Source organism: Emydura macquarii, unplaced genomic scaffold (assembly GCF_026122565.2).
Source record: "Emydura macquarii macquarii isolate MOO-44397 ecotype Brisbane River unplaced genomic scaffold, CSIRO-AGI_Emac_v2 contig_3295, whole genome shotgun sequence".
Lineage (NCBI taxonomy): Eukaryota > Metazoa > Chordata > Testudines > Chelidae > Emydura > Emydura macquarii.
The window spans coordinates 2,125,119-2,145,077 of NW_027133432.1; the positions used below are offsets into that span (position 1 = coordinate 2,125,119).

The 19,959-nt window shown below is 41.1% G+C and overlaps 1 protein-coding gene across 1 annotated transcript in view; it reads left to right on the forward strand.

Moving 5' to 3' along the window:
* KCNQ5 (potassium voltage-gated channel subfamily Q member 5) overlaps positions 1–19,959 on the forward strand; it is a 174,666-nt gene that overhangs the window by 97,875 nt on the left and 56,832 nt on the right. The window contains exons 6-7 of the mRNA XM_067532665.1: positions 2,948–3,123; positions 4,566–4,691. Of these exons, the coding sequence (XP_067388766.1) occupies positions 2,948–3,123; positions 4,566–4,691 (302 nt within the window). The remainder of the gene's footprint in view (positions 1–2,947; positions 3,124–4,565; positions 4,692–19,959) is intronic.

Here is a 19,959-nt window from a genome sequence, read left to right on the forward strand (position 1 = left end):
TAATTGCTATAACAAATAGGTTGTAACTCTAAGTAGCTTGGGTCAAAAGAAAGAAAACCAAAATAGTGTTTTACCTAGACCAGCACACCTCCCTTTATATAAGATAGCAGTATGGGACAAATATAATCCTTATCTCAAGAAAACAAGCCATGTAAAACATTGATGTTCTTGGAAAAGACCTGATCATGTGGGGGAAAAAATGTGAGGATGTTCCTTATGCAGGATACCTCCAAAAAGGAATGTGTTATCAGAGCAATAAATCTAGGTGGTAAAGTGGGCTATACCACCTCCCCCCCGTCACCATCCGTCCGCCGCCCGCCCCCCACACACACTTTTTTTTCCAAAGAAAAACATGTGAGCTGGAAACGTTTTGAACTTTTTTAACTGTTGAAATGGCAAATACCTTTGTGAAATGTGTACTTGCAAATATGTCAGCTAAATGACATATAACTATAATTTCCTAACATCATTGCTATGTAAAGGATAAAATGCTTTCTGTACCAGTGTTGAATCTACAGACCTTGCTAAACTAATTACTAATGTAAGAAGCCATTTAAGTATAGAATATTTATATTCCTGGGGAATTAATTAATTAGTGGCAGTGCTCAAGCATCTTCCAAATCAGGAAAATAAGAATCATTTTTCCAAAAATTGCCATGTAAAATCAACAACTTCTTTAAGTTAAAGAGACCTTTAAAAATGACTTAGACTGTTTTGAGAACTAACACACTTCCTATAAAGAACAAGAGTGTTTGGTCTTTTTGAAAACAGAATTTAATTTCCTGTTGAAGTCTAGTAAAATTAAAGAAATATCTCAGAAATGTACTGAATAAAAAGAGGGAATTAAAACTCGAACTTTAACGGTGTTCTGAGAATCTTCTACCACAAAAATGAAGGGACTATAATCATCCAGAAAGAATTACAACTCAAATGCCCATGTGCATTAACAATTTACATATTCATAAGATGAAGAGGCTCCTAAAGACAACCCATGATGGTACTGAGCCAGTGAAAGAAGGACAGCAGCCAATGTGAAATTAAACAAGCCTGAAAGAGGTGTGTTTTCCTGTAACTTGATGGAAGTAGGCAGGAGAAGAGTACTAAAAAACTCTCAAGTGAGCACTGCTCACACAGACTCTCCCTGCTACTCTGCTCAAAAACACACAGCACTCATCCTGTCCGTCTTTATGAGCAAGCTACCACAGTGAGCTAAGAAAAACAGAGAAGGCTCAGGAAGAAACCAACCCAAGGAAAACTTCTCCAAGACTTCCTCTCACTAATCCAGTTGAAATTAACTAAAACACTGCCAAGGGATTAGATTTAAACTCTTGTAATGATTTTATTGGGATATGGAAGTGCTGGTGTAACTTAAGATAGTAACCGTTTCTCCTGCTACTCACCAAAGGGCTAGAACATGTATTCTTGGAGAGAGACCAGCTGGCCATTGGTAAACAGATTTCATTAAATTTAAGATTTTTAATCATAATTGGCCTGTTTAAGACAGTTCCTTAAATGGCTTCTTCTAAATTGCACAGGTAGCAGCCGCCTGAAGCCGGTGGGCACATACTTGGCATCTCTCAGCTGTGCCTCCACTGCTGCTAGACAGGGTACTGCCACTATACTGCTATTCAGCACAATTAGGTGCCACACCTCTAGCTCGAAATGTACCTATGTCACAGGTGTTCTTTTGCATGCTTTAGGAGACAGCATGATTAAAATCAAGCAAAATCACAATTGATAACCATGGTTCTTTTTTTATTAAAGAAAGGGGGCAAAAAAACATTAAACAAAACAACATACATGGTAGAACACAAGTGATAAACTGGTTACTTCCATTATAACCTCTTCTGTACGCCTCTCTGTGGCGCTAGTGCGCTAACTCAATGAGAGCTAGCATGAGTATGGGTAAGCGAACAGCTACGCACCACTAGCTCGCAGTATAGACCTAGCCTAAAACAGTGGGAGTCACATCCCTGATTTGGTGGTAAGAGAAACAATTAGTAAGAGCTAGCTTACCATTTCTTGTTTCTCTGAACTAAATATTTTTAGTAATTTTTAAAATAAAATTACTTGGCATCCAACAATTTTAAATTACCCCTTTCTAGCTCATACTTCTCATAGCTGCCGCAGACCATAATGCATCTAGCTGTCTCTGCTTGAACAATGTTTCTTCTCCTCATCCTCTCCCAAGCATGACTCTGGCTCCAAGAGCTATAAACAAGCATTCTGCACCGAACAAAAGCTTTAAAACCTTTGTTGTGAAGAAACAAATTCTAATGCAAAGTATTAACACTCAGAGTGCTTAGAGGGCATTGTACCCAGAGTTATTTTTTTGTTTTCCCTCCAGGAAATTTTATATAAGGGGAGTTTGTATCCAGAAGCTCTTTACTGCACAGTTGCATCACATGGTATTTGCACTCATAGGAAAGAAAAATGTGTGTTTGTAAGTTTAAATACTTTCATTTGACTCATGTAACTGAGAGGGCTCTGTTTTCTCTTACTAGGTTTGTTTTCGTTTTTTTAATGCCATTTCATAGGAATGTTGCTATGGGGAAAAGCAGCACCGCAGTTTTAAACCATCTGATGATTTATACAGTTCTATACAAATACAGTGTCTTATTTTTTAGTGTCTTATTTATACAGTTTTATACAAATAGGACTTGAAAATACCCTCCACAAGGCAGCTAGTTCTTTCTGTACTTCCCACCTTAACAGTGTATGTTTTTTTAATATTTCTAATGGAGCTAATTTTCATCCTGAAGGGACTCTAGGCACTTTTTTAGACTCTTGTCTTGATCCCACAGTTCTAATACTGATAAAATTACCAGTGAATTGAATAGGAGTAAGGACGCCTTCTTATGTACAACTCCCTTCACTCAGCGCATGTACATATATGTTAATGATCACTTTATGTACATTAATATCTTCTGTAATGTATTTCTTTCAGACACCATTGTTCTCATCGCTTCAATAGCAGTTGTTTCTGCAAAAACTCAGGGTAACATTTTTGCAACATCAGCACTGAGAAGTCTTCGTTTCCTACAGATCCTTCGTATGGTGCGCATGGACCGAAGAGGAGGGACTTGGAAATTATTAGGTTCAGTAGTTTATGCACATAGTAAGGTAACTGTCACTGCAGTTCATTTCATTTAATTCTTCAGTGGATAAAACAAAACTCTGTGAAACTCAGTGAATTAACATCACCCCATATATTGATCAGATTCCAGTGAATACCTAAAACTTCCTAAAGTAATGTTGGCAATGTTGTGCATTATCAAAAATACATTTTTTCATGTTCATGTTTTTTAAAATATGCTAAAAATATTGGCCCTAATTCACCACCGGTTGGATGCTGGTGTAATTCCATTTAAATCAGTGGAGTTACGTGTGTGTGTGTGTGTGTGTGTGTGAGAGAGAGACACCCCCACATCACAATAGAATAGCCCATTAGTGGGTATTCCACTCCAAAATACAGAAACTATCACAGAAGGTAAAACAGAATCTCTATTAGCTGCAGTAGTATTAAGGCATATAATCTCTGTGGGCTACTCACTAGACCAGTGTTTCTCAATTTTATTTCCCCCCGGAACCCTCGCGCACCCATGCAATACCCTCCGCTGAAAAGTCGAGGAAATCTTCCTCTTTTCGGTGGCGCGGTGTAGGATTGTTTCAGCGGCGCGCTCTCCGAGCCATTTTCGGTGGCCCCATCAGCTGTTCAGCGGCACCCGATTTTTGGTACTTTCGGCGGCGCGGTTCCGCTTCTTCACTGAACCCTTCAACTCAGCCCACGGAACCCTGGGGTTCCACATAACACCATTTGAGAAACACTGCACTAGACAGTGGGTAGCATACTTGAAAAAATGTCAGAATGTTTGACCATATTCTGGGGCAGGGGTAAGTACTCCCATTAGCCATTTCATTGCATACTCCCTTCACTTAGACAAAGCTCCTGAGTTCTATCATTGTTTACAACTTTGAGGTCCATGGTGTGTGGTATAGTTAATGACCATGAAATCTTTTTGTGGAATCACTGGCATGAGCTGTTCAGAAACAGATAATGTAAATGAAAGAATAATATCTCTCTGGCCCAATGAATATGTAATTACTTATACTTAGTGGAACAGCTCCAACAGGAAGGACTGAGAGAGAATGACACTGTAACCCCCTGGTTGGGGGCACTCACCTGGGATGTGTGAGACCCAGCTTCAAGTCCCTATTCCAAATCACACAGACAGGAACTTCAACCTGGGGTTCCCCCATCCCAAATGAGTGCCCTAACCACAGCCTATTGGCTGTTCAACTTTAGGTGTGTCTTTCCCCATCCAGTACCTGAGAAACCTTTTTGATGAATCAGCATTTTCCAATGGAAAAAACATTCCACCAAAAAATTCCCAAGCACTTCTACCCATTGCTTAGAAACAATTTCTGTGAACTGAGAAGCATTTGATTTTTAACTGCTAAAATGCCAAAAGTCTCTGAACTGTTGAATTATTTCTTTCTTCAAATGCCACCCCACTCTGTTTGATCTTTTTAATACAGATTGATCTTTATTTTCTTTTATCTAGGAATTAATCACAGCCTGGTACATAGGATTTTTAGTACTCATCTTTTCCTCTTTTCTTGTCTATCTGGTGGAAAAAGATGCAAATACCCAGTTTTCTACATATGCAGATGCTCTCTGGTGGGGCACAGTAAGTATAGAAAGATCATTTGAACTATTTAACTAATACTGTAGAATATTTTGTATTATATGAATGCAGATAATAGTGGTCCTGAATATCCCAATGCCTGCACTTTGAGTAGGCATGTACGTCCATGAAAAATTAGTATGAATGCTATCATTCCATTCTAATTTGCTAGCATTTTATTCCCATTTTATACAGATGTAAAGCCCTGATTCAGCAAGACCTTTAAGCACATCCTTAACTTCAAACTTTGGTATAGCTGCTTTGTCGAAGTCGATGGGACTTAAGAACATACTTATGTGCTTTGCTGAAAGGGATAAGATTACTCACCAACTTAAGAGTAATCGTGTGCTTAAGTGCTTTGCTAACTGATAACTATACGTGACATAAGAAAATGGAGAATCAGGTCTAGATGTTTGAAGTTTATTCAAATTTCTCCTTTTTGATCTTGAAATCTGGTTTAAAAATCTCATCAGAACAAGCTTTCTTACCAGATCCCTCGTTTTTCTGTTTTCAGTGGGAATAGAATTGGAAGGTTGCCCTTACAGGGCAGCTGTTTGTTCATCTCCTATAGAGGCATTTCCAGGGGGATAAAGCAGCCCTCCTGCTCCCACTGGCATAGTGGAACACCTTGTGCTCCAGCAATCCCCAGCCAGTGCAATGATGCTATTAGTGTCAGCATAATTTAGAGTATCCCTTAGGCTGACTAAGGGGAGGCTGAATCAGATTCTGGCACGCTCCATGATCAGAGGACTAAAAGGGTAACTTTCTCACCTTAGGTCTTGCACTGACAGGCACTCAACTGGACCCAAGTCTTTCTTGTACTTCACCGATCCAGTCAAAATCTGAACTTGCTTAGAGAAACAACAAAAAAACAAATTCCCAGACACTTCTGAACCCAAAAGAATGGGCAGTTTGGGATTTGTTTACTTTTTGGGCAAAAGATCAGGTTGCCCAAACCTTTTTATTCGAACCAGTTAGCTCATTTATAAACCATAGGTTATCCTTCTCCCCCAAGGGTTGTATTTTTGAACAATCAGTGAGTAGAAATGCGAGCTTGGAATATGCAGAACCCAAAGTATCTGTTAGTTGCATAGCAACAGTTATAAAAAATACAGAAGTATTTTGCCTGATGAGACTTGTTTTAAATATCAAGAAAAATGTCTAATAAAATATTTAAAGCTCATCCTTTAATCGTAATGCAGGTAAGATTCCCATTGACTTAAGTTAAACCATCCTATCAAACTCTGTTCTCAGTTACACCAATGTAAATTACTCTGGATTTACTGCAATGCAACTGAAAGCCGACTTTGGCCTGAAGTCATTGAGTTCTGGCTGCTTCAAGACAGCAGGATCGGGTTTGTAGTTGAATAGTGGGCCTTTGACAAAGTCAGGCCATGACCCTGCTGTCAGATCCACATGATCTGGGCAGATCTAATTGCATGAACGAGAGCTTAGTTTTATAATTTGCTTCTCCCCTTCCTGATATTTTAGAAGGAAAAGCTGTGCTAGGAAGCAATCATTTCACAAAATGGTGGCTTAAATACTTTCTATACAGTGAAAATGAAAATGTATGACTCATAGGTCAGATAATTTGTGCAAACTGAGAAAACAGGAATTTTTTCTTGCCATCAACAGAAAAACAAATTATAATCAAAACCTGAAACTTTTTTTTTACAGTTAACCTGAATGCATTTAAATTCTTAATGTATTCAGCTGCATAAAATTACTGAAAATCAGTATATTCCCCTAATTCATTATTTTTGTTGTTTCCCTCTTAATGATAATTGCTGTATTATATGTAAAACAGTATGTGGGAAATGCTTAATGTGCTTCTTACTTGGTCTTGCTTGTTTCAATTGCCAAAATAACCCACATGCAGATTTTGAAAAGGTCAGATCGCATTCTAGGGGGCGTCAAACTTAGTCTCATTGAATTGTTTATTTGCAACAGTTATTCTAATTTACATTACACTGTACACACCAAGTCCCAGAATGGTTTTGTGATGCTCCTGGTTTTTGTTTTTGTTTTTTTTTAAAAGGGGGGGGCGAGGGCGAGTAGGGGTGCAACTCGCCATGAATAATCCTCTGAAATTCCAAGCTTCCAGAAACACTCATAATGCCATCTCATCATACCTGGTATGCAGTAATTAATTGACACTAACACACTCATTAAGTCAAATTATCGAAAGGCCATATCCTGCCATCATTCCACGTGTGATACTCTTATTAAGGTCAATAGGGGTTTTTCACTGAAATCAAAGAGAGGATATGACCTCTTAGTTTAAATACATCTAGATTTCCAATCTGCAACTCTAACATAACATAAATGCCATCAATATGGATTTTCTTGTGGCTGGAGCCCGCACAATTCTGGATTCTGTATGCCAACCAAGATTAATAGAGACACAAGTTAGATGATGTAATATCTTTTATTTGGCCAACTTCTGTTGGTGAGAGAGACTAGCTTTTGAGCTATGCAGCGCTCTTCTGCAGGCCTTAGACATCACCCACCACCTTGTTTCTCTAATATCTTGGGACCAGCATGGTTACAACAAAACTACATACAATATACCATACATACATACAATATACATACCATATAATAGGTGTCATGCAGCGTTCAAATAGCAAGAGTGCTTGGAGAGGATGACAAATTAATTAAATAAAATAATTCATTTAATAGACCATATATATTGTGGGGGCATAAAGCAGGGGGCATTCCTTGGCTTAAATATTTGTTATTCGAGCCCTGTGTGAGTGCTCTAGCATCGTCAGTGTTATGCTAAAGTGTGTGCTTATTGCAATTAACATATATGGTAATTTATTTTACCTGAAAATATAATTTAGCCTGGTGTATAAAAGATTCTTGTATAGCTGGCATCTTTTCAGACTTTCTCTCAGTAATATTAGCTTTTTCTTTTCTAATCATGCATTGTAATTACAATAGAATAAAGGAATATCTATGGGCAGCTGTGTGAATACCAAATGAGTTCATTATGGATGATAATATTACAAGGAATACGAAATACTGGTGATACATTTCCCATTCAACGCTATCAGAACTTGAACAAATTTACTTCTTGCAATTAAGTTCATGGCATGCAGAGATTCAAAAGTTAATTTATTTAAAAACATGTAAATGCATCTGATAAAGAATAAACTATTACAATGTGAATTAAACAAAGGAAATTGTATTCTTGGAACCCTTGGTTCTAGGTGATGCTGCTTTTTTTGGATGATCAATACATGTGTTCTGGGCTGGTGAGATATGGTGACATTAAAACAATTAAAACAGATCATTTGCCTCTGCTATGCAGAGAGGGCTAACAGTTATTTTGTCAGTTCTCCAGAAGCTTTCCTCACAAATTGAGCATCAGCAGTGCTCACCACTTTGTTAAGAGGGGACATTGTTTTTATTCTTCAACCCTGAAATTCCACTGCAAAATGTTTCCCAAGCTTGCTTACCCTTGGAATCTAATGGCAAAATCGTGCCTATTGCTGTTAGCTGAGAACACACTGCCTTACTTCCTATGTGCATGGTATAAGAACCATACTGCTGGTGTAGGACAAGAGGCCTCCAAAAGAGCAGAGAGTCATTGATACCCTTCACCATATGGTAATTTTTCCATGTTTTCAGGACCTGACAGGAGTGCACAGAATTGCTTTAATATGGTTCTGCTTTTTTCTTCCAAGAAATTCCAGGGTTTTATGCTGAGTGACTGCTCTTCTCTCCAGAGGGTTCTCAGGTGTCAAGACCCATAGGGCTCAAAATGTATGTCTAACTTTTTGGGAAGGTTGTTACCCTACATTCTCATTAATATGTAGATGACACTAAGCTCCACATCTCCTTTTCAGCAGTCCTACTGAAGACATCTCCTTATTCTCCAGTTTCTGACAGAGATAGGAAAATGGATGAAAGCAAGTTGATTTAGGCTCGGTCCTGAAAAAGAGGTAGATGCTGAATGGCAGGGGGAAACACTTTGAGGAATTAGCGAAGTCAATAATCACTCTGTCAATGGAAAGCATCTGCCTGCCTTTTGTCAAAATGATTCATAATTTCAGGGTCTTACTAGCCTCATAGCTGCTACTGGCTTCCCATCTGGCAACAGTGTTTGTCAGGCCAAGAGGCCATTCCGTTTGGATGTGGACCCCATTATCAGTCTGTATCCCTGTACTCACCCTTTTTTTAAAACAGTAATGGATTTGTACAAAGAACGCCTTGTGAGGTATCATTTGAAAACTCATCATTTGCTGATCATTATTGTCCTGGTAAAATGTGTGTGGCAACAAAGTATGTAAAGTTATAAGATTCTACTGTATGATGTTACTAAAACATATTCTAAATCTGAGGAAACGGCCACAAACCAGTTCCTCAGAGACAAACTGATGCCTCAGTCAGGTGTCAGTGAAGTCAAATAGACTATCACATGGCTACGCGGCCATTCTTTCGCAAGAAGAAGGGTGTGAGTGATAAATTTACATCTTGGCAATGAACAGCTGGAGGTTCCTATCTCCATAGACTGTCTCCTGAATCTCAGCTGGAGATGATTTTCAAAGAAAAAGAGAGCTATAAGAAAGGAGAACAAAAGCTGCAAAATATCCCTTCATCTCTATTCATACAACACCTGAAGGACAAGGAAATTAACAATGAACTGGGGGAGGGGTCCTGGCTGAAAGAATTTCCGCCAGTAAGACAGCTAAAGCATGTGGTGAGAAAAGCCTTTGCTTTGAATTAGCGTAGTTTAAGTTAGATATTAGTTGTGTGTGACAGGGTCAGACTAGATGGCTACCAAAAAGTGCTAGAAGGCCAATATATCAGCCCCAGACACTCAGCAAGTCCCTTTTCCCCTGGTAGCTCCGCAGGGGTTACTCCAGGTTAATTAACACACCTGGAGCCAATCAAGGCCCCACCCAGCACTTGTTAAAAGCCTCCCCTCCAGAAAAAGGGTGTGGCTGGAGTTGTGAGAGTGAGGTGAGCTACCAGAGAGTGTTTGAGTAGGCAAGACATTGTCAGAAACCAGGAGGGTTTAGGAGAAGGAGCAGAACGCTGGCAACAGAGAACCCTGCAGGTACAAATACATGGGGAGGGAAAAACCCTTCCCGAAGAGGGCAGAGGACCTTTTCCAGGCCTGGAGGCCTGAGGGAAAAGACCCTGCCAGAAGGGGAAGATAGAACTGGACATTTGGTTCGGCACTACCACGCCCAGTGGGGCTGTCAGAAGTCAAGAGCCTCCCCTACCAAGGAGGCCAGGAAGGGCCCCTGTCTGAGCAGAGACCAGACATTAGGTCAAGGGGCACGAGGAAGTAAGCTAGGGAAGCTAGCGCTTTCCTGAAGCCACAGGACGAGGCTGTTACTTGTAGGGTCCCTGAGTTCGGGCCTGGAGTCAAGGGTGGGACGGAGCCTGGCCACCACCCCCACCCTATCAGCCATTCACTGGAGGGGCAGGAGCCCCAGCGAAGAGGCAAGGGTCTCTGAGAACCAGAGACAGGACTGGGACCCAGCAGGGAGTGGTCATCTTAGAGAGTCTGTATTATCCTCCCTCACAACTAGAGGGTGGAAAAACACTAAGGGGTGAAGCAGTTTCCTGACCTACCGCTAAAAGGAAGCGCTGGACCCACCAAGGTAGAGGAATAGCTTTGTCACCATTGTGTTTTACCTTTTATTTCATAGTAACTAATTCTGACTTTTATGCCTCATTACAGAAAGTTAGATTTTAAGCGATTACAAGTAATTAATAAACTTGTTTCATCTAAACCAATGTGTGTTTGGATTGAAGTTTTTGGGAACTCCATTTGGAATAACAAAGTTTGTGCATATCATTTTCTATTAATGAAATGATAGACTTTACATAAACTTGTATTGTCCAGGAGGGTGCTGGGCAGTACAAGACACACATTTCTGCGGAAAGTCTGGGACTGGCAGTCTGCAATGTAATTCAGAAGTGGCTGGCTAAAGCACTCATACAATATAGCTGGGAGTGATTTACGTGCTGGTGACTGTGTGTGAGCTAACCAGGAGTGGTTGTTCTTGCAGCAAAGCAGTGTAAGAGGCATCCCAAGTTGGTGAATTGAGGGAACAATGCTGTGCATCAGTCCAGATTGTACCCTGTGGAATGTCACACTCCACATAGGCAGGCTGACATTACTATAGGTCATTCTACTAGAGCATAGCCTTGACAACCACTTGAATATTTCAGCTAGTGTAGTACATGGCTGCCTCCTCTAGCTAGCCTGTCTTTCTCTAAGCCCTGGCCTATACTTACCTGGCAATTCAGCGGCAGTCAATGGGAGTTTCGCAAGCTACACAGAGCTCTAGCTTGCATAACTCCAGTCGACCGTTGTGCTTCCCTTCTGCGCAGCGTCTTCACTACACTGTGCCGACTGGAACCGCATTCCCATTGACGCAGCGCTACGCCACTTGAGGGGGTGCTTTACCAGCGTAGAATTCTGGATCGATTGAGGGGGTCTTCACTGACCGCTCAATGGATCCAGATAGATTGATCTGACAGTGGCGACTTTGCCACCATCAGTATAGACATACCCGAAGATATCACTCCTGTGCTTTGTCCTCAGCAATGGAAGCAATTCAAGGTACTGTTTGTTATCTACGACCCCTAAATAGCTTACATCCCATTTACTTAAACTATTTCATTCCCCTTGCCCACTGATGACCATTGCATTAAACAGCACTGCTTTGTCCACCTTTCCCAAGGGTGACCTTTGAGAGAGCTAGAGGCAGGATGTTGTCAGTAGTAGGCATTTTCCTTGGAAATTCACTTTTGCCAGACAACTGTCCAAGCCTGAGCTTGGCCACATTTAGAACATTAAGTAAAACAGTTCTTTTTGTCCAAGCTTTCCATTAATCGCAAGCATTGGAATCCTTGGCACTTAGCTTATTCTTGTCCATCTCTAACCTTTAAAATTCAGTTTGCTCTCTTTTGGATGTGAGCCATTTGGAGTTAAGTAAGCCCACTCTGTCCATAAGTAATTTTTTGCTGAGGATGAAATTCACTCCACTTGCCTAAAGCTTGAATATACATGCTCTGTGCAGGAGAGGTTCCAAATGGTTCCAAATGTATCGACTTCTGTCCTTCCTTTGGTCTAAGTCAGTGAAGCTGAGAGGGAGACGCTGACCCATGGGCAAAGCAGCACCTCCATATTAATTGTCCAAGTTATTTCAGCCATATTACATGGAAAGGACACTTCATCCTTCCTGGCAGCATGGACATAACATGGAAGGTGGCAGTTGGAAAAAATAAGAAACTAAGAACTTTGTGGCTTGGAAGCTGGAATGTTAGGACCATGTGCCCAGGACTGACTGGTGAGGACAGCCTACAATACACAAGCACATACGAAAGTCAGCTTTGATAGACCACGAGCTGTACAAACTCAGTGTTGACATTGCAGCACTTCAGGAAACAAGACGTGGAGATGCTGGTTCTGTCCAAGAGGCCAATTATACCTTCTTTTGGCAGGGTAAAAGCAATGAAGAAAATTCTGTATCGTGTTGGTTTTGCTGTGAGAAATAAGTGGGTAAAGCTCCTAGAAAAACCTATTGGGAAGTCAGAGTGCATTATCGCTCTTAAATTTCAGACAATTATTGGTTTTGTGAACATCGTTAGTGCTTATGCACCAACACTCCAATCTAGCCCCAAGGAGGATACATTTTATGACTCTGTATCAAGTCATCAAAAGAATACCATCAACTAAGCAACTTTTCTTCCTTGGTGACTTCAATGCAAGAGTCGGCACAGATAAGTCATGGCCAGATTTGCCAATGCTAAAGTGTTGTGGGCAGATGAATGAGAATAGTCAATAACTTCTTGAATTCTGTGGCCAAAACCAAATATGTATTACCAACTCAAATTTTACAGGAAAAGATTGCCACAAAAGGTCATGGCAACATCCACGATCAGCCCACTGGCACCAATTAGACCTTGTCATTGTCAGGAGGAAAGATCTACCCTCTATAGAACACTTGCACATGTCATAGTGTTGATTGTGACATCGAACACTTTTTGATCATTAGCAAAGTGAAGATTACGGCTAAGAAACTATATAGAGCAAAACGTGGGAGCAAGCCCAAATTCAACGCTACTAACATCTAAAACCAGAGAAAATGCCAGGAGTTTGTGAAGGCTTTTGTACTCGGCATGCATGGGAAGTCACTACCAGAGAAAGCAGAGGAATTTTGGGGAGATTTTAAAACAACAATCCATGAAACAGCTTTAGCTACATTTGGGTGAAAGAGATCATAAAAAAGATTGGTTTGAAGAAAATTAAAATGAAACTATTAACTTTTATTAACACTAAAAACACAGCCTATCTGAACACATTAAGAAACCAACAGAGAACACCAAAGTGAGACTTTGACATGCAAAAGGCAAGGTACAGTGAGCAAGTAGATGCCATGTAATCATTACTGGACCAAGTTTGGTGAAGAGATATATAACAGCGTCAGATACAGGAAATCTCAAAGTAATGTATGATGGCCTGAAAAAAGCTCTAGGCTCCACTATCAATAAGGATACCCCTCTTAAATCGCAAAGTGGTGAAATTATTACAGATAAAAGTAAGCAGCTGTCTCATTGGGTTGAACATCATTCAGAGCTATATGAAGAAAGGAACATCACCAGTGAATCACTGGATCAAATAGCAACTCGACACACTATGCCAGAATTAGATGTGGAGCCCACTGTAGAAGAGCTAAGAAAGACCATTAATTTGTTATCAAGTGGTAAAGCTGCTGGAAAAGACGGCATCCCCATGGAAATTCTTAAGTGCAGGAAAGAAAGCCTACTCCCGTGTCTCTATCAGTTGGTACTTTTAAAAGCTGGAAAAGAGGCTGAGGTGCCACAAGAGATGTGTGGTGCAAACATCATAACTATAAAAACAAAAGCAAAAAGGGCAATTGTAACAGCTATAGGGGTCTCTTGCTACTAAGTGTAGCAGTAAAAGCTTTTGCAAAAGTCATCTTAGTGTGCCTACAACAGTTGGTGAATCATGTCTACCCTGAATCACAGTGCGGATTCAGGGCTGAAAGATCAACTATAGACATATTTTCTGTGTGTCAACTTCAAGAAAAGTGCAGAAAGCAAAACCCAATCATTCTACCAACCATTTTTGTGGACCTAACCAAAGCATTTGACACAGTCAGCAGAGCAGGTCTATTTGCAATACTAGAAAAGACAGGATGTCTGTCAACCTTGTTAAGTCTTATATGTTCATTTAATGACAACATGAGCGCAAATGTCCAGTTTGATGGGTCTACTTCAGACAGCTTTATGATGAAAAGTGGAAAGAAGCAAGGATCTGTTCTTGCCCCTACGCTGCTTGGAATCTTTTTTTCTCGATACTCCTGAACTGTGTGTTTAAGGACGTGAACAATGGAGTGGATGTCCACACAAGATCAGACAGGAAACTCTTCAATCTCTCATGCCGTAAAGTAAAAAAGGTGTTAATCAGGGAACATCTATTAATTGATGATGACGCCCTTATAACCCATGATGATCTACAACAAGAACTCATGGACCGCCTTTTAAATGCTTGTCAGGTATTTTCTCTCACCATTAGCATTAAGAAAAAGTTGTATTAGGAGGGGGGGTTCTACAAGGTCCTTTGATCATCTTAAATGTAAACTAGCTAGAAGCAGTCCAAAAGTTCAGCTATTTAGGTTCTATAGTGACTATCCATGTATCACTGGATGAAGAACTAAACATTTACATTGGAAAGGCTGCCATCAGCTCGAGTAGACTAACTAAAAGAGCACGGAATAACTCAAAGCTTACCATCAAGACCATGGGAAATATGGACAACTTTTATGCTCATCAGAAGAAAACATTAAAGTTTCCATTTATGCTGCTTACACTGCATACTCAACATCAAATGGCGAGATAAAATTGCCAATGCATAGGTTCTTCAAAGGGCAAATGTACCAAGTGTGAGAGCCCTGCTCAAGCAAAGACAACTGTGCTGTGACTGAGGCATCTGAGTAGGTTGGAAGATGGATGCATAGCTCCCCATATAGTATGTCCTTAGGTATCAGAGGGAATAAGAACAACAGGATGTCCCAAGCTTTGCTATAAAGATGCATGCAAGCGAGATATGAAGAAATTTGGAATTGATCCTGACTGATGGGAAACTTGGCAAGTGATCATGGCAAGTGATCCTAACAAGTGGCGCCATCATCTCCATCAAGGCATCAAAGTCCATGACGGGCTGGCTTCTATAGCTTGAAGAGAAAAGAGCTTGTAGGAAGCAAGCCGCTCCCAACCAAGATACATATATTTGCAATAACTGCCAAAGATTGTGCAAATCTGAGATTGGACTATTTAGTCACATGAGACATGGCAAACCATCTGCATCATCATAAAGGATGCCAATCAATCAATCATGCAGAGGAAGTGCAGAGGCAAAATTCTCTCAACAACCCAGCCCCAGGGTGCAGGGTTGCTACACAGCCCCTCTGACACTCTTTTGCCATGGGTTGTATTCCAATCTGTAGGCAAGAATAGCACTACAACCCTTTTGTGTTGGTTTCCTGGGTACTGGAACACTGTGAATATGTACCTGTGACCCCTCCTCTGACCATAGCTTCAAAGTAACTTTTTGTGCCAGTGTATGGAGAGCTGTCTGAGGCCATTTCATTGGCATGGTGGAAACCTGCCCCTCATACAGCCCTTGATACAGAGGTGCTGTTGCAAGGCATTGTGATGACAGTGACGGTGGCAATCCCTCGATTCAAGGATGATCTCTACCATGGATTTACACATGAGTCCTGGGTTGACTCAGTAGTCCAATCCTGGAACTACAGATCTGCCTGCTGGAAGAAAGTTATTTCTTTTTCTTTCCTTCTTTCTCTCTTTTCAGTTTCGAGGGCAAGACACTTCTCCTCAAAGTGGGCCACTGCCCGATGGAGGATATGACGCCATTGAGGTTGATTGGTGGCTTGCTCCTTCCAACTTATGATGGCCACATCAGTTTTCTTAAGATACACTACAAAGATACGGCATATCTTTGTAGTGTTTCCTCTGATCACCATAAGATCTCTTACCATAGATAAGCTCTCACTATCAGCTCGTTTTGGAAGGTGAAAATCTGGCATCCACACACAATGTCCAGCGCAGCAGAGTTGGTGCATAAGGATCATTGCTTTAATGCTAGTGACATTGACTTCAGTGAGGATGCTGGTATTAGTGCGGCGATCTTTCCACTTGATGAGAAGGATCTTCCAGAATCATCATTTGTAATACCTCTCCAATCTTATAAGGCGGTGTTGGTAGGTCACCCAGGTTTCGTATCCATAAAGGAATGTAGGGATGACAACTGTCTTATAAACCTGAAAATTGGTATTCTTCCATAGATCACAATCCATGAAAATATGTTGAAGCATTTTTCCCAGAGGAAGCACTTGCGCACTGGATCCTATGCTGAATCTCACTGTTGATTTTTGCATTTTGAGAGAGTTGACAACTGAGGTAGCAGAAATGTTCAAATGTTTCTAAAGTCTGTCCTTCAACAGTAATTTTTGGTGGATCATGTGCAAGACCTGAGGCAGGCAGATAGAGCACTTTAGTCTTCTTAATATTAAGTGGGAATCCTAGGTTTTGGTAGGCTTGTGCCAAAAAAAAATCCAGTATGGACTGAAAGTCATTCTCAGTAAGCACAAGGATAACACAATCATCAGCATACTGAAGACCAATAATGGATGCCCTAGGGATTTTACACTTCGAGCAGAGACATCGAAGATTAAAAAGCCACCCATACATTGAATGTCAACTCCAGTGAGGAGATGGTCTTTAATGAGGACCAGAATGACTGCTAAATAAATGGAGAACAGGGTTGCCCAATAACACAACCTTGCTTAACCGCAGTTTTGATGACAAAAAGGTCCGTCTCCAAACTATTACAAAGAATGGTAGCAGTCATCTGATCATGAAGAAGTCTTCAAATCTTAATGAATTTTGGAGGACAGCCAAATCTAGCCAGCACCTTCGACAGGGCTTCATAATAGACTGAGTCAAAGGCATTCATTAAATCAATGAAGGCTAGGTACAGGTCCTGATTTTGCTCCCAAGACTTTTTTCCTGGATTTGGCAGGCAATGGAATATCATGGAGGTTCTCCCATGAGCTGGTCTGAACCCGAACTGAGATTCCAGTAATATTTCCTCAGCAAGGGGACATAATTGATTTAAAAGAATACAGGCAAGAATTTTCCTTGCTGTAGATAGCAAGGCAATGCCTCAATAATTTCCACACTCTGACTTATCTCCATTCTTAAAGATAACAAGATTGGCATTTCTCAAATCCTCTGGAATCTTCTCATTATATCAGACTTGAAGAAAAAGTTCATGGAGCTTCTTTACCAGTTCTTCACCTCCAAACGTATAGATTTCAGTGGGTATGCCATCTGGTCCTGCTGCCTTGTTGTTCTTAGTTTGCATAATGGCTCGTATTACTTCTTTGAGGGCAGTGGGATCAGCAAGTGATTCTTTTTCATGTCATTGAGGTATGGATTCAACAGTGGCATCAGAGATGGTTGATTCATGGTTCAGGAGTGACTCAAAATGCTCCTTCCATCTGGCTTTGATGGATTCACTGTCTTTAAGGTACATCAACCCATCTTGGGCTCACAGTGGCACAAGACCATAGGATCATGGACCATAAATAGCCCTTGTTGCCTGAAAAAATCTCCTCATGTAATGTTTATCAGCATAGAGCTTGATCTCTTTAGCCTTTTCTTGCCATGACCTATTTTTGATGTCACGAATTTTCCTTTGGGCCTTAAGTTGCTTATATGACACCTTCTTCTGTTGGTGTGCTGCCATATGCAGTGAGCTTTCCTTTCTGGTCAAGCAGGTCCTGAATCTCAGCATCATTCTCATCAAATCAATCCTGGTGATGGTGGGTAACCTACCCAATAGACTCTCAGCACAAGCTAAGAGAATGTCAGCCTTTAGTCCCTTACAGAAATTTTCATTATCATCATTTATAGGCATGGTGGCAAACCTCTCTTTGAGAGACTGCTGTAGTTTCTCCCGAGTCACTATATCTTGAAGAGACTAGATGCTGAATTTCTTTCGTACTGATTTTGCCTGCTTATGGTGCCTTGAAGTGATCTGAAAGTTCATGATGGATCTAGCAAGGCAATGATCTATCCAATGGTCATCAGTTCCATGCACAGCCTTCATGATGCAGATATCTTTCCGATCTCAAGCTCTGACAATAACTTAGTCAAGAAGGTGCCAATGCCTGGAGCGAGGATTTCTCCAAGAAGTCGTACACTTCTCATTTTGTCTAAAAATGGCATTCATGATAATCAGGCCATGTTCTATGCGTTTACTTAGAAGAAGGATGCTGTTGGAGTTGGCCTTCCCTTCTCCTTCTTTTCCAATAGCACCATTCCAAAGACATGACTCATGCCCGACTCTAGCATTGAAATCTCCAAGGAGAATAATCTTTTCCTCCTTGGGAATATTAGTCAATACTAGGTCAAGATCTGAGTAGAATTGTTTCTTGATATTCACATCAGCATCAAGTGTTAGGGCATATGTGCTGATGACAATAGCAAACTGGTTGTTGCTAAGCATAAGGTGTTCATTGATTCCTACAAGTAATTCTGTAAGCTGCCTAACAAACTACTTCTGAATTGCAAAGCCAACACCATGAATGCATCTATCTTCTGCAGATTTCCCTTTCCAGAAAAAAGTGTAGCCTCCACCTTCTTCTCTCTGGGCACCTTTTCTCACTCAGGGCAGTGATGTTGATGTTCTGTCTCACAAGCTCCCTGGTGACAAGAGCAGTTCTTCTTTCTGGTCGTTCATTATATTTGTTACTCATCAGGGTGTGAACATTCTGTGTAGCAAAAGTCACTGTCTTTTTATAATTTCGACTGCAGGCAGAGTGATCCCCCTGGATGTGGTAATCCAGCCAGGAGTGGATGAAATTGCCTACGTCTGGGGCACCTCTTCTAGCCCTCTTCCCGTATGGGGTGAGTAGAGGGGATCCTAAAGACGACTACTCAGTCACAAATAACAGCTGCTAAATTACACCCTGTCTTGGTCCAGGTGCCAGACGACCATCTAAATATTGCCACCTACATGTAGATTTGTGACTAGGAACTGTCAGATTCAGTAGATGCACTAATCCTGTCCCCATAGTCCATCACCACAGGACTTGGAAGATTGGAGAATGTTATTTCCTGTGGTAGAAGCCTGCACATGATTTCTTTTAATATGGAGAGGCTGATGCACCTAGAGCAACCACAAGATCATGACAGGCTGGCAGTCTGGAATCCAGTGGCAGGGAAAGGTCCAACATGACAAGATCTCCAACTTGCATCAGCCTTCATCTGCTTTCACAACTGTTGAGTTCTCGGAGGCATCTCTTCTGCTTGATCTGCCACTGAGGACTGGCGGGGGTTGGTCGAGGGATTAGGACCGTGCTTTGTCTGGGACCTCCTCTCAGACCTGTTTGCCTTGGGTGACCCTATCGGGAGTACGAAGCTCCTGACAACATAGCTCTGGGAATCATTGGAACACCCATGCCCCTTCACCACAATAAGGTGACAGTCCCCAAAAAGGTTCCAACCTCTTCCCAGAATGAGCAATATGCATCTTCTGGAAATGATTTCTGTGATCTATTATCTTTGATGACTGATATTAAACAATCTTTTCCTGATAGTGTGCCCCGCAGTGCACATCTGTTTCTCATGCTCCATACTTAAGATACTACAATCTTGGGCTTGTTATGCCTTTGAGACATCTTAATAAACTACATTAGACAGTGGAACAACATCTGGGATACATACTGTAGTCAGCAGTGGAATGAGTTCAGTGAGTGGTGGTAACAGCTGATTTACATGGGCACAGCCTTCCAACATATACTGAGCACTGTCATAATCTGTATTTGTGCTACCCAGCAGTGACCCCTGCCTCTACATACGGCTTTCTAAGTGTATATGCACTGTCTTTGATCACCTTTTCATATGAAGGAGAGTCATGAATAGTGTTTTACAAATGCCATCCTTCTTCATTTATGCTATCCTCTTGCATCTCTGGGCTAATAAAAGATGATTTGAGCTACTTCTTTCATTAGTGTAACAAGGACACCTCACTCCAAAGCTGAGTGCTCGGGTGCAGCTCTGTGCAGGCTGCTGTGGGCTGAGGCTCAGTGACACATAATACATGGTTTTTACTTTGTTTGACTTTCCATATGCCATCTTTGCATTCGGGAAAGTTATGGCTAATGATTAGTGTTTGAAGTGACAAATT